Here is a 14174-nt window from a genome sequence, read left to right as displayed (position 1 = left end):
ATGTTTATGAGAGGGAATGGAGAAGGAGAAGGAAGGGGGGGCAGGATGTTTATGAGAGGGAATGGAGAAGGAGAAGGAAGGGGGAGACAGGATGTTTATGAGAGGGAATGGAGAAGGAGAAGGAAGGGGGCAGGATGTTTATGAGAGGGAATGGAGAAGGAGAAGGAAGGGGGCAGGATGTTTATGAGAGGGAATGGAGAAGGAGAAGGAAGGGGGGCAGGATGTTTATGAGAGGGAATGGAGAAGGAGAAGGAAGGGGGGGCAGGATGTTTATGAGAGGGAATGGAGAAGGAGAAGGAAGGGGGGGGGCAGGATGTTTATGAGAGGGAATGGAGAAGGAGAAGAAAGGGGGGGGGCAGGATGTTTATGAGAGGGAATGCAGAAGGAGAAGGAAGGGGGGGGGACAGGATGTTTATGAGAGGGAATGGAGAAGGAGAAGGAAGGGGGGGCAGGATGTTTATGAGAGGGAATGGAGAAGGAGAAGGAAGGGGGCAGGATGTTTATGAGAGGGAATGGAGAAGGAGAAGGACGGGGGGCAGGATGTTTATGAGAGGGAATGGAGAAGGAGAAGGAAGGGGGCAGGATGTTTATGAGAGGGAATGGAGAAGGAGAAGGAAGGGGGGCAGGATGTTTATGAGAGGGAATGGAGAAGGAGAAGGAAGGGGGGGCAGGATGTTTATGAGAGGGAATGGAGAAGGAGAAGGAAGGGGGGGCAGGATGTTTATGAGAGGGAATGGAGAAGGAGAAGGAAGGGGGCAGGATGTTTATGAGAGGGAATGGAGAAGGAGAAGGAAGGGGGCAGGATGTTTATGAGAGGGAATGGAGAAGGAGAAGGAAGGGGGGGCAGGATGTTTATGAGAGGGAATGGAGAAGGAGAAGAAAGGGGGGGGGGCAGGATGTTTATGAGAGGGAATGCAGAAGGAGAAGGAAGGGGGGGGACAGGATGTTTATGAGAGGGAATGGAGAAGGAGAAGGAAGGGGGGGCAGGATGTTTATGAGAGGGAATGGAGAAGGAGAAGGAAGGGGGGGCAGGATGTTTATGAGAGGGAATGGAGAAGGAGAGGGAAGGGGGGGGACAGGATGTTTATGAGAGGGAATGGAGAAGGAGAAGGAAGGGGGGGCAGGATGTTTATGAGAGGGAATGGAGAAGGAGAAGGAAGGGGGAGACAGGATGTTTATGAGAGGGAATGGAGAAGGAGAAGGAAGGGGGGCAGGATGTTTATGAGAGGGAATGGAGAAGGAGAAGGAAGGGGGCAGGATGTTTATGAGAGGGAATGGAGAAGGAGAAGGAAGGGGGCAGGATGTTTATGAGAGGGAATGGAGAAGGAGAAGGAAGGGGGGGCAGGATGTTTATGAGAGGGAATGGAGAAGGAGAAGGAAGGGGGGGCAGGATGTTTATGAGAGGGAATGGAGAAGGAGAAGGAAGGGGGCAGGATGTTTATGAGAGGGAATGGAGAAGGAGAAGGAAGGGGGGCAGGATGTTTATGAGAGGGAATGGAGAAGGAGAAGGAAGGGGGGCAGGATGTTTATGAGAGGGAATGGAGAAGGAGAAGGAAGGGGCAGGATGTTTATGAGAGGGAATGGAGAAGGAGAAGGAAGGGGGGGGCAGGATGTTTATGAGAGGGAATGGAGAAGGAGAGTGAAGTGGGGCAGGATGTTTATGAGAGGGAATGCAGAAGGAGAAGGAAGGGGGGGCAGGATGTTTATGAGAGGGAATGGAGAAGGAGAAGGAAGGGGGGGCAGGATGTTTATGAGAGGGAATGGAGAAGGAGAAGGAAGGGGGCAGGATGTTTATGAGAGGGAATGGAGAAGGAGAAGGAAGGGGGAGGCAGGATGTTTATGAGAGGGAATGGAGAAGGAGAAGGAAGGGGGGGGGCAGGATGTTTATGAGAGGGAATGGAGAAGGAGAAGGAAGGGGGGGGCAGGATGTTTATGAGAGGGAATGGAGAAGGAGAAGGAAGGGGGAGGCAGGATGTTTATGAGAGGGAATGGAGAAGGAGAAGGAAGGGGGGCAGGATGTTTATGAGAGGGAATGGAGAAGGAGAAGGAAGGGGGAGGCAGGATGTTTATGAGAGGGAATGGAGAAGGAGAAGGAAGGGGGGGCAGGATGTTTATGAGAGGGAATGGAGAAGGAGAAGGAAGGGGGAGACAGGATGTTTATGAGAGGGAATGGAGAAGGAGAAGGAAGGGGGGGCAGGATGTTTATGAGAGGGAATGGAGAAGAAGAAGGAAGGGGGGGCAGGATGTTTATGAGAGGGAATGGAGAAGGAGAGGGAAGGGGGGCAGGATGTTTATGAGAGGGAATGGAGAAGGAGAAGGAAGGGGGAGGCAGGATGTTTATGAGAGGGAATGGAGAAGGAGAAGGAAGGGGGGGGGCAGGATGTTTATGAGAGGGAATGGAGAAGGAGAAGGAAGGGGGGGGCAGGATGTTTATGAGAGGGAATGGAGAAGGAGAAGGAAGGGGGGGGGCAGGATGTTTATGAGAGGGAATGGAGAAGGAGAGGGAAGGGGGGCAGGATGTTTATGAGAGGGAATGGAGAAGGAGAAGGAAGGGGGAGGCAGGATGTTTATGAGAGGGAATGGAGAAGGAGAAGGAAGGGGGGGCAGGATGTTTATGAGAGGGAATGGAGAAGGAGAAGGAAGGGGGGGCAGGATGTTTATGAGAGGGAATGGAGAAGGAGAAGGAAGGGGGGGCAGGATGTTTATGAGAGGGAATGGAGAAGGAGAAGGAAGGGGGAGGCAGGATGTTTATGAGAGGGAATGGAGAAGGAGAGGGAAGGGGGCAGGATGTTTATGAGAGGGAATGGAGAAGGAGAAGGAAGGGGGGGGGCAGGATGTTTATGAGAGGGAATGGAGAAGGAGAAGGAAGGGGGCAGGATGTTTATGAGAGGGAATGGAGAAGGAGAAGGAAGGGGGGCAGGATGTTTATGAGAGGGAATGGAGAAGGAGAAGGAAGGGGGCAGGATGTTTATGAGAGGGAATGGAGAAGGAGAAGGAAGGGGGGGCAGGATGTTTATGAGAGGGAATGCAGAAGGAGAAGGAAGGGGGGCAGGATGTTTATGAGAGGGAATGGAGAAGGAGAAGGAAGGGGGAGACAGGATGTTTATGAGAGGGAATGGAGAAGGAGAAGGAAGGGGGAGACAGGATGCTAGCAATGAGAAAGATAACCATGTTCTGTTAAACAACCCAGAACTGATTGAATCGGCCCAGAATCAAAATGAATGACTGCCCAGAATCAAAATGAATGACTGCCCAGAATCAAAATGAATGACTGCCCAGAATCAAAATGAATGACTGCCCAGAATCAAAATGAATGACTGCCCAGAATCAAAATGAATGACTGCCCAGAATCAAAATGAATGACTGCCCAGAATCAAAATGAATGACTGCCCAGAATCAAAATGAATGACTGCCCAGAATCAAAATGAATGACGGCCCAGAATCAAAATGAATGACGGCCCAGAATCAAAATGAATGACGGCCCAGAATCAAAATGAATGACGGCCCAGAATCAAAATGAATGACTGCCCAGAATCAAAATGAATGACTGCCCAGAATCAAAATGAATGACGGCCCAGAATCAAAATGAATGACTGCCCAGAATCAAAATGAATGACTGCCCAGAATCAAAATGAATGACTGCCCAGAATCAAAATGAATGACTGCCCAGAATCAAAATGAATGACTGCCCAGAATCAAAATGAATGACTGCCCGGAATCAAAATGAATGACTGCCCAGAATCAAAATGAATGACTGCCCGGAATCAAAATGAATGACTGCCCGGAATTAAAATGAATGACTGCCCAGAATCAAAATGAATGACTGCCCAGAATCAAAATGAATGACTGCCCAGAATCAAAATGAATGACTGCCCAGAATCAAAATGAATGACTGCCCGGAATCAAAATGAATGACTGCCCAGAATCAAAATGAATGACTGCCCGGAATCAAAATGAATGACTGCCCAGAATCAAAATGAATGACTGCCCGGAATCAAAATGAATGACTGCCCGGAATTAAAATGAATGACTGCCCGGAATCAAAATGAATGACTGCCCAGAATCATAATGAATGACTGCCCAGAATCAAAATGAATGACGGCCCAGAATCAAAATGAATGACTGCCCAGAATCAAAATGAATGACTGCCCAGAATCAAAATGAATGACTGCCCAGAATCAAAATGAATGACAGCCCAGAATCAAAATGAATGACTGCCCAGAATCAAAATGAATGACTGCCCAGAATCAAAATGAATGACGGCCCAGAATCAAAATGAATGACTGCCCAGAATCGGGCCGTTTCAGTCGACATTGCCGGCATCTTACCAGAATCCCCCCAGAAGCGGCCCGATACAAATTTAAATAAATGTATACACAATTATCCGATTTAGTCATTTTAAATATGACACATTTTATACATACAAATTATACCATGTGAGAGTGCATGCGCCTGGCCCGCCACAGGAGTCACTACGATGGGACAAGGACAACCCGGACAGCCAATACCTCCCCTAATTCGGATGACCCTGGGTCAATTGTTCATCATCTCATAGGTCTCCCGGTCGCGGCCGGCACGGGTTTCGAACCAGCATCTGTAGCAACGCAGTTTGCGTTGTGATGCAGCGTCTTAGACCGCTACACCACTCTGGAGGCGCCATCCACAAAGTTTTTAATGCGTATCAACTGTCTTGCACAAAGTATCAAAATACTAAAATACTACACATGACTCTTAAAGAATTACATTTAAATGCTAATTGTATTTTTTGTTCACAGAAACAATGAAGAAAAAATGGCAAAATAATGAAATAATGAAATGTTAATTTTTAAAGTAGCCCATGTAATCATCTGCCAGAGAGTGGCCCCAATAGGCCCGAGCTCCAAGTAATATATTTGGGCCAGATAACTCTCACCGGAATCGTCCTGAGCTCCAAGTAATATATTTCGGCCAGATAACTCTCACCGGAATCGTCCTGAGCCCCAATAAATATATTTGGGCCAGATAACTCTAATCGGAATCGTCCTGAGCCCCAATAAATATATTTGTGCCAGATAACTCTCATCGGAATCGTCCTGAGCCCCAATAAATATATTTGGGCCAGATAACTCTCACCGGTATCGTCATGAGCCCCAATTAATACATTTGGGCCAGATAACTCTCATCGGAATCGTCCTGAGCCCCAATAAATATATTTGGGCCAGATAACTCTCACCGGAATCTGCCCAAGCTCAATCTCCACATCCTAGCCAATAGTAATACTGCTAAAGGCGGCCCAGACTCAGACCACATGACGTCGACCGAGTCTGACTCTCAGCCGAGTGCCCCGACTCTCAGCCGAGTGCCCCGACTCTCAGCCGAGTGCCCCGACTCTCAGCCGAGTGCCCCGACTCTAAGCCGAGTGCCCCGACTCTCAGCCGAGTGCCCCGACTCTCAGCCGAGTGCCCCGACTCTCAGCCGAGTCCCCCGACTCTCAGCCGAGTGCCCCGACTCTCAGCCGAGTGCCCCGACTCTCTGCCGAGTGCCCCGACTCTCAGCCGAGTGCCCCGACTCTCAGCCGAGTGCCCCGACTCTCAGCCGAGTGCCCCGACTCTCAGCCGAGTGCCCCGACTCTCAGCCGAGTGCCCCGACTCTGAGCCGAGTGCCCCGACTCTCAGCCGAGTGCCCCGACTCTCAGCCGAGTGCCCCGACTCTGAGCCGAGTGCCCTGACTCTCAGCCGAGTGCCCCGACTCTCTGCCGAGTGCCCCGACTCTCAGCCGAGTGCCCCGACTCTCAGCCGAGTGCCCTGACTCTCAGCCGAGTGCCCCGACTCTCAGCCGAGTGCCCCGACTCTCAGCCGAGTGCCCCGACTCTGAGCCGAGTGCCCCGACTCTCAGCCGGAATCGGCCCAGATCCACTGTGCTTCCTGAGAAAAAGAACCAGTTCTGTTAAACAATGGTTCTTCCTGAGGAAGATAACCGTGTTCTGTTAAACAATGGTTCTTCCTGAGGAAGATAACCGTGTTCTGTTAAACAATGGTTCTTCCTGAGGAAGATAACCGTGTTCTGTTAAACAATGGTTCTTCCTGAGGAAGATAACCGTGTTCTGTTAAACAATGGTTCTTCCTGAGGAAGATAACCGTGTTCTGTTAAACAATGGTTCTTCCTGAGGAAGATAACCGTGTTCTGTTAAACAATGGTTCTTCCTGAGGAAGATAACCGTGTTCTGTTAAACAATGGTTCTTCCTGAGGAAGATAACCGTGTTCTGTTAAACAATGGTTCTTCCTGAGGAAGATAACCGTGTTCTGTTAAACAATGGTTCTTCCTGAGGAAGATAACCGTGTTCTGTTAAACAATGGTTCTTCCTGAGGAAGATAACCGTGTTCTGTTAAACAATGGTTCTTCCTGAGGAAGATAACCGTGTTCTGAACGTCTTAGGGCCAGCAGAACACCTGTCGACAACATCCAGTGAAATTGGAGGGCGCGCATTTGGGGGGTACAGTGGTAGACCTGATCACCGACAATGATGCCTATAGGGAGGAGGTCAGAGACCTGGTCGTGTGGTGCCAAGACTACAACCTCTCCCTCAACGTGATCAAAACAAAGGAGATGATTGTGGACTACAGGAAAAAGAGGACCGAGCACGTCCCCATTCTCATCAACGGGGCTGTAGTGGAGCAGGTTGAGACCTTCAAGTTCCTTGGTGTCCACATCACCAACAAACTAACATGGTCCAAGGACACCAAGACAGTCATGAAGAGGGCACGACAACACCTTTTCCCCCTCAGGAGACTGAAAAGATTTGGCATGGGTCCTCAGATCCTCAAAAGGTTCTACAGCTGCACCATCGAGAGCATCCTGACGGGTTGCATCACTGCCTTGTATGGCAACTGCTCGGCCTCCGACCGCAAGGCACTTCAGAGGGTAGTGTGTACGGCCCAGTACATCACTGGGGCCAAGCTTCCTGCCATCCGGGACCTCTATCCCAGGCTTTGTCAGAGGAAGGCCCTAAAAATGGTCAGACTCCAGCCACCCTAGTCATAGACTGTTCTCTCTGCTACCGCACGGCAAGCAGTACTGGAGCGCCAAGTCTAGGTCCAAGAGGCAGCTTCTACCCCCAAGCCATAGGACTCCAGAACATCTAATCAAATGACTACCCAGACTATTTGCATTGCCCCCCCTCTTTTACACTGCTGCTACTGTCTGTTGTTATCCTCTATGCATTGTCACTTTCATAACTCTACCTACATGTACATATTACCTCAACTAACCGGTGCCCCCGCACACTGACTCTGTACTGATGCCCCCTGTTTATAGTCTCGCTGTTGTTATTTTACTGCTGCTCTTCAATTACTTGTTACTTTTATTTTTTATTCTTATCCATATTTTTTTTAAACTGCATTGTTGGTTAGGGGCTCATAAGTAAGCATTTCACTGTAAGGTCTTCACCTGTTGTATTCAGCATTTCACTGTAAGGTCTACTACACCTGTTGTATTCGGCACATGTGACTAATAACATTGGATTTGATTTGAAGATGAAGATGAACAATCTAACCTGAGTCTAACCTGTTCTCTCCACCAATAGGAATGGCACAGCTGTCTGCGTCTACTCCATGGAAGAGATCGACAGGATATTCCAGAACTCTCCCTTCAGGGGATACAGTCAGGACATTCCCAACCCAAGACCTGGAACAGTAAGGAATTCTGACTATTTTACATCTTCCAGGACAATATGCATATGTTCTATTCTGCAGCTACATGTACATCTCTGCTCTCGTTAACAAAGGAGTCTGTTGTCGTCTTAACCTAAAGACTCAGACAGATTTCAGCCAGTGTCATGTGGACCATAACTAACAAGTGGCTGAAAACAAAGGAACGTTTGAGACTCATTAGGGGGGGAAATGTGTCTCTGTGCGCCTTACAGGAACATCAGTATTCCACAGACAAAGGGAAACATGAGATGTGTCCCAAATGGCACCCTATTCCCTATATCGTGCACTACTTTCCATAGCCCTGGTCAAAGGTAGTGCACTACATAGGGAATAGGATGGCATTTGGGACACAGCCCTAAAGTTGGACCCCCCCCCCCTGGCCTGTACAGCTGACTAAAGCATGGAACCATGGAGCTCTACAGTTTCCACATGTCTTTCTATAGCTGTGGCTGTGGCTGGGGCTGTGGCTGGGGCTGAGGCTGGGGCTGGGGCTGGGGCTGGGGCTGGGGCTGGGGCTGGGGCTGTGGCTGGGGCTGGGGCTGGGGCTGGGGCTGAGACTGGGGGTGGGGATGGGGATGGGCTGGGGCTGGGGCTGGGCTGGGGCTGAGACTGGGGGTGGGGATGGGGATGGGCTGGGGCTGGGGCTGGGGCTGGGGCTGGGGCTGTGGCTGGGGCTGGGGCTGGGGCTGGGGCTGAGACTGGGGGTGGGGATGGGGATGGGCTGGGGCTGGGGCTGGGCTGGGGCTGGGGCTGTGGCTGGGGCTGGGGCTGGGGCTGGGGCTGAGACTGGGGGTGGGGATGGGGATGGGCTGGGGCTGGGGCTGGGCTGGGGCTGGGGCTGGGGCTGGGGCTGGGGCTGGGGCTGCTACAGTCATGACACATAATATCTCCAACTGTGTGACTCATAGTTGCCTGTATATGCTGCGCCTGTCGAGTAGATTGTGCCTGACAACAGCATTAAAGCAACCACATATCCTGAGGCCGCATTTATATTAGCTGGGGATTTCAAGAAAGCTAATATGAGGACAACGCTACCTAAGTTCTACCAACACCTTAACTGTAGTACTCGCTCTGCTAAAACATTAGAGTTCTACCAACACCTTGACTGTAGTACTCGCTCTGCTAAAACATTAGAGTTCTACCAACACCTTGACTGTAGTACTCGCTCTGCTAAAACATTAGAGTTCTACCAACACCTTGACTGTAGTACTCGCTCTGGTAAAACATTAGAGTTCTACCAACACCTTGACTGTAGTACTCGCTCTGCTAAAACATTAGAGTTCTACCAACACCTTGACTGTAGTACTCGCTCTGCTAAAACATTAGAGTTCTACCAACACCTTGACTGTAGTACTCGCTCTGCTGAAACATTAGAGTTCTACCAACACCTTGACTGTAGTACTCGCTCTCCTAAAACATTAGAGTTCTACCAACACCTTGACTGTAGTACTCGCTCTGCTAAAACTTTAGAGTTCTACCAACACCTTGACTGTAGTACTCGCTCTCCTAAAACATTAGAGTTCTACCAACACCTTGACTGTAGTACTCGCTCTGCTAAAACTTTAGAGTTCTACCAACACCTTGACTGTAGTACTCGCTCTGCTAAAACATTAGAGTTCTACCAACACCTTGACTGTAGTACTGGCTCTGCTAAAACATTAGAGTTCTACCAACACCTTGACTGTAGTACTCGCTCTGCTAAAACATTAGAGTTCTACCAACACCTTGACTGTAGTACTCGCTCTCCTAAAACATTAGAGTTCTACCAACACCTTGACTGTAGTACTCGCTCTGCTAAAACATTAGAGTTCTACCAACACCTTGACTGTAGTACTCGCTCTGCTAAAACATTAGAGTTCTACCAACACCTTGACTGTAGTACTCGCTCTCCTAAAACATTAGAGTTCTACCAACACCTTGACTGTAGTTCTCGCTCTGCTAAAACTTTAGAGTTCTACCAACACCTTGACTGTAGTACTCGCTCTGCTAAAACATTAGAGTTCTACCAACACCTTGACTGTAGTACTCGCTCTCCTAAAACATTAGAGTTCTACCAACACCTTGACTGTAGTACTCGCTCTGCTAAAACATTAGAGTTCTACCAACACCTTGACTGTAGTACTCGCTCTGCTAAAACATTAGAACACTGCTACTCAACCATATATCCACAGTTTCTGGTAGGTGTTAATAGTCACAGTGGGTACAACATCACCTATACACTTCCCGATAAACTCACTTATCGGTGTATTCGTCAATAATATTCTCTGAAGCTACTCAGAATAGCAAATCTGACCACGACTCCATTTTGCTCCTCCCTTCCTATAGGCAGAAACTCAAACAAGAAGGACCCATCCTAATGACTATCCAACACTGGTCTGACCAATCAAAATCCAAGCTTCAAGTTTGTTTTGATCACACGGACTGGGATATATTCTGGGTAGCTTCAGAGAATATTATTGACGAATACACCGATAAGTGAGTTTATCGGGAAGTGTATAGGTGATGTTGTACCCACTGTGACTATTAAAACCTACCAGAAACTGTGGATAGATGGCAGCATTCGCAACTGAAAGCGTGAACCACCACGACAAGGTGACTGGGAATATGGTTGAATACAAACAGTGTAGTTATTCGCACCGCAAGGCAATCAAACAGGCAAAACGTCAGAATAGACACAAAGTGGAGTCGCAATTTAACAGCTCAGACACATATGTGGCAGGGTCTACAGACAATCACGGATTACAAAAGGGAAACCAACCAGCTACGTCACGGACACCGATGTCTTGCTTCCGGATAAGCTAAACAGTGGTTAGAGCGTTGGACCAGTAACTACAAGGTTGCAAGTTCAAACCCCCGAGCTGACAAGGTACAAATCTGTCGTTCTGCCCCTGAACAGGCAGTTAACCCACTGTTCCTAGGCCGTCATTGAAAATAAGAATTTGTTCTTAACTGACTTGCCTGGTTAAATAAAGGTAAAATTAAAAAAATCACCGTCTCACTGCACACTGGCCTATCCCATCTGGACAAGAGGAATACCTACGTAAGAATACTGTTCATTGATATCTCAGCATTTAACACTATAGTACCTTCCAAGCTCATCATTAAGCTTGAGGACCTGGGTCTGAACCCCGCCCTGTGCAACTGGGTCCTGGACTTCCTGACATGCCGCCCCCAGTTGGTGAAGGTAGAAAACAACACCTCCACTTCGCTGATTCTCAACACTGGGGCCCCACAAGGGTGTGTGCTCAGCCCTCTCCTGTACTCCCTGTTCACCCACGACTGGGTGGCCTTGCACACCTCCAACTCAATGGGTGTGTCGTCGCCAACATTTGCAGACGACACAACAGTAGTAGGCTTAATTACCAAACAATGACGAGACAGCCTACAGGGAGGAGGTGAGGGCTCTGGGAGTGTAGTGCCAGAAAAATAACCTCTCACTTAACGTCAACAAAATAAAGGAGATGATCGTGGACATCAGGAAACAGCAGAGGGTGCATCCCCCTATCCACATCGATGGGACAGTAGTGGAGAAGGTGGAAAGCTTCAAGTTCCTCGGCATACACATCACTGACAAAATGAAATAGTCCACCCACACAGAGAGTGTGGGGAAGAAGGTGCAATAGCACCTGAAATTTGGCTTGGCATCTTAAACCCTCACAAACTTTTACAGATGCACAATTGAGAGCATCCTATCTGGCTGTATCACTGCTTGCAACGGCAACTGCACCGCCCGCAACGCAGGGCTCTCCAGAGGGTGGTGAAGTCTGCCCAACACAACACTGGGTGCAAACTACCTGCCCTCCAAGACACATACAGTCATGGCCAAAAGTTTTGAGAATGACACAAATATTAATTTTCCCAAAGTCTGCTGCCTCAGTTTGTATGATGGCAATTTGCATATAGTCCAGAATGTTATGAAGAGTGATCAGATGAATTGCAATTAATTGCTAAGTCCCTCTTTGTCATGCAAATGAACTGAATCCCCCAAAAACATTTCCACTGCATTTCAGCCCTGCCACAAAAGGACCAGCTGACATGTCAGTGATTCTCTCGTTAACACAGGTGTGAGTGTTGACGAGGACAAGGCTGGAGATCACTCTGTCATGCTGATTGAGTTCGAATAACAGACTGGAAGCTTCAAAAGGAGGGGGGCGCTTGGAATCATTGTTCTTCCTCTGTCAACCATGGTTACCTGCAAGGAAACTCGTGCCGTCATCATTGCTTGCACAAAAAGGGCTTCACAGGCAAGGATATTGCTGCCAGTAAGATTGCACCTAAATCAACCATTTATCGGATCATCAAGAACTTCAAGGAGAGCGGTTCAATTGTTGTGAAGAAGGCTTCATGGCGCCCAAGAACGTCCAGCAAGCGCCAGGACTGTCTCCTAAAGTTGATTCAGCTGCGGGATCGGGGCACCACCAGTACAGAGCTTGCTCAGGAATGGCAGCAGGCAGGTGTGAGTGCATCTGCATGCACAGTGAGGCGAAGACTTTTGGAGGATGGCAGCAAAGACGCCACTTCTCTCTAGGAAAAACATCAAGGACAGACTGATATTCTGCAAAAGGTACAGGGATTGGACTACTGAGGACTGAGGTAAAGTCATTTTCACTGATGAATCCCCTTTCCGATTGTTTGGGGCATCCGGAAAAAAGCTTGTCCGGAGAAGACAAGGTGAGCGCTACCATCAGTCCTGTCTCATGCCAACAGTAAAGCATCCTGAGACCATTCATGTGTGGGGTTGCTGCTCAGCCAAGGGAGTGGACTCACTCACAATTTTGCCTAAGAACACAGCCATGAATAGAGAATGGTACCAACAAATCCTCCGAAAACCAAACCCCACAAATTCTGACAAACTCCAAGCATTGATTATGCAAGAATGGGCTGCCATAAGTCAGGATGTGGCCCAGAAGTTAATTGACAGCATGCCAGGGCGGATTGCAGAGGTCTTGAAAAAGAAGGGTCAACACTGAAAATATTGACTCTTTGCATCAACTTCATCTAATTGTCAATAAAAGCCTTTGACACTTATGAAATGCTTGTAATTATACTTCAGTATTCCATAGTAACACCTGACAAAAATATCTAAAGACACTGAAGCAGCAAACTTTGTGGAAATTAATATTTGTGTAATTTCAAAACTTTTGGACACGACTGTACAGCACCCGATGTCACAGGAAGGCCAAAAATATCATCAAGGACAACAAACACCCGAGCCCCTGCTTGTTCACCCCGCTATCATCCAGAAGGCGAGGTCAGTACAGGTGCTTCAAAGCTGGGATCGAGAGACTGAAAAACAGCTTCTATCTCAAGGCCATCAGACTGTTAAATAGCCATCACTAGCCGGCTACCACCCGGTTACTCAACCCTGCAGCTTAGAGGCTACTGCCCTATATACATAGACATGGAATCACTGGTCACTTTAATAATAGAACACTAGTCACTTTAATAATGGAACACTAGTCACTTTAATAATGGAACACTGGCCCCTTTAGTAATGGAACACTAGTCACTTTAATAATGGAACACTAGTTACTTTAATAACGGAACACTGGTCACTTTAATAACGGAACACTAGTCACTTTAATAATGGAACACTAGTCACTTTAATAACGGAACACTGGTCCCTTTAATAATGGAACACTAGTTACTTTAATAACGGAACACTGGTCACTTTAATAACGGAACACTAGTCACTTTAATAACGGAACACTGGTCCCTTTAATAATGGAACACTAGTTACTTTAATAACGGAACACTGGTCCCTTTAATAATGGAACACTAGTTACTTTAATAATGGAACACTAGTCACTTTAATAATGGAACACTGGTCCCTTTAATAATGGAACACTAGTTACTTTAATAACGGAACACTGGTCACTTTAATAACGGAACACTAGGCACTTTAATAACGGAACACTGGTCCCTTTAATAATGGAACACTAGTTACTTTAATAACGGAACACTGGTCACTTTAATAACAGAACACTAGTCACTTTAATAACGGAACACTGGTCCCTTTAATAATGGAACACTAGTTACTTTAATAACGGAACACTGGTCCCTTTAATAATGGAACACTAGTTACTTTAATAATGGAACACTAGTCACTTTAATAACGGAACACTGGTCCCTTTAGTAATGGAACACTAGTTACTTTAATAACGGAACACTGGTCACTTTAATAACGGAACACTAGTCACTTTAATAATGGAACACTAGTCACTTTAATAACGGAACACTGGTCCCTTTAATAATGGAACACTAGTTACTTTAATAACGGAACACTGGTCACTTTAATAACGGAACACTAGTCACTTTAATAACGGAACACTGGTCACTTTAATAATGGAACACTAGTTACTTTAATAACGGAACACTAGTCACTTTAATAATGGAACACCTGTCACTTCAATAATGGAACACTGGTCACTTTAATAATGGAACACTGGTCACTTTAAGAATGGAACACTGGTCACTTTAATAAC

General features: G+C 47.5%; 1 protein-coding gene across 1 annotated transcript in view; it reads left to right on the top strand.

Moving 5' to 3' along the window:
* sema7a (semaphorin 7A (JohnMiltonHagen blood group)) overlaps positions 1 to 14174 on the top strand; it is a 95213-nt gene that overhangs the window by 65155 nt on the left and 15884 nt on the right. Inside the window, exon 9 of the mRNA XM_064990229.1 lies at positions 7563 to 7671. Within this exon, the coding sequence (XP_064846301.1) occupies positions 7563 to 7671 (109 nt within the window). The remainder of the gene's footprint in view (positions 1 to 7562; positions 7672 to 14174) is intronic.

The sequence above is a fragment of the Oncorhynchus masou genome, chromosome 15 (genome assembly GCF_036934945.1).
Source record: "Oncorhynchus masou masou isolate Uvic2021 chromosome 15, UVic_Omas_1.1, whole genome shotgun sequence".
NCBI classification, from domain to species: Eukaryota; Metazoa; Chordata; class Actinopteri; order Salmoniformes; family Salmonidae; genus Oncorhynchus; species Oncorhynchus masou.
The sequence above is the reverse complement of the archived record's forward strand: the minus strand, read 5'-3'. Positions and strand labels throughout refer to the sequence as shown.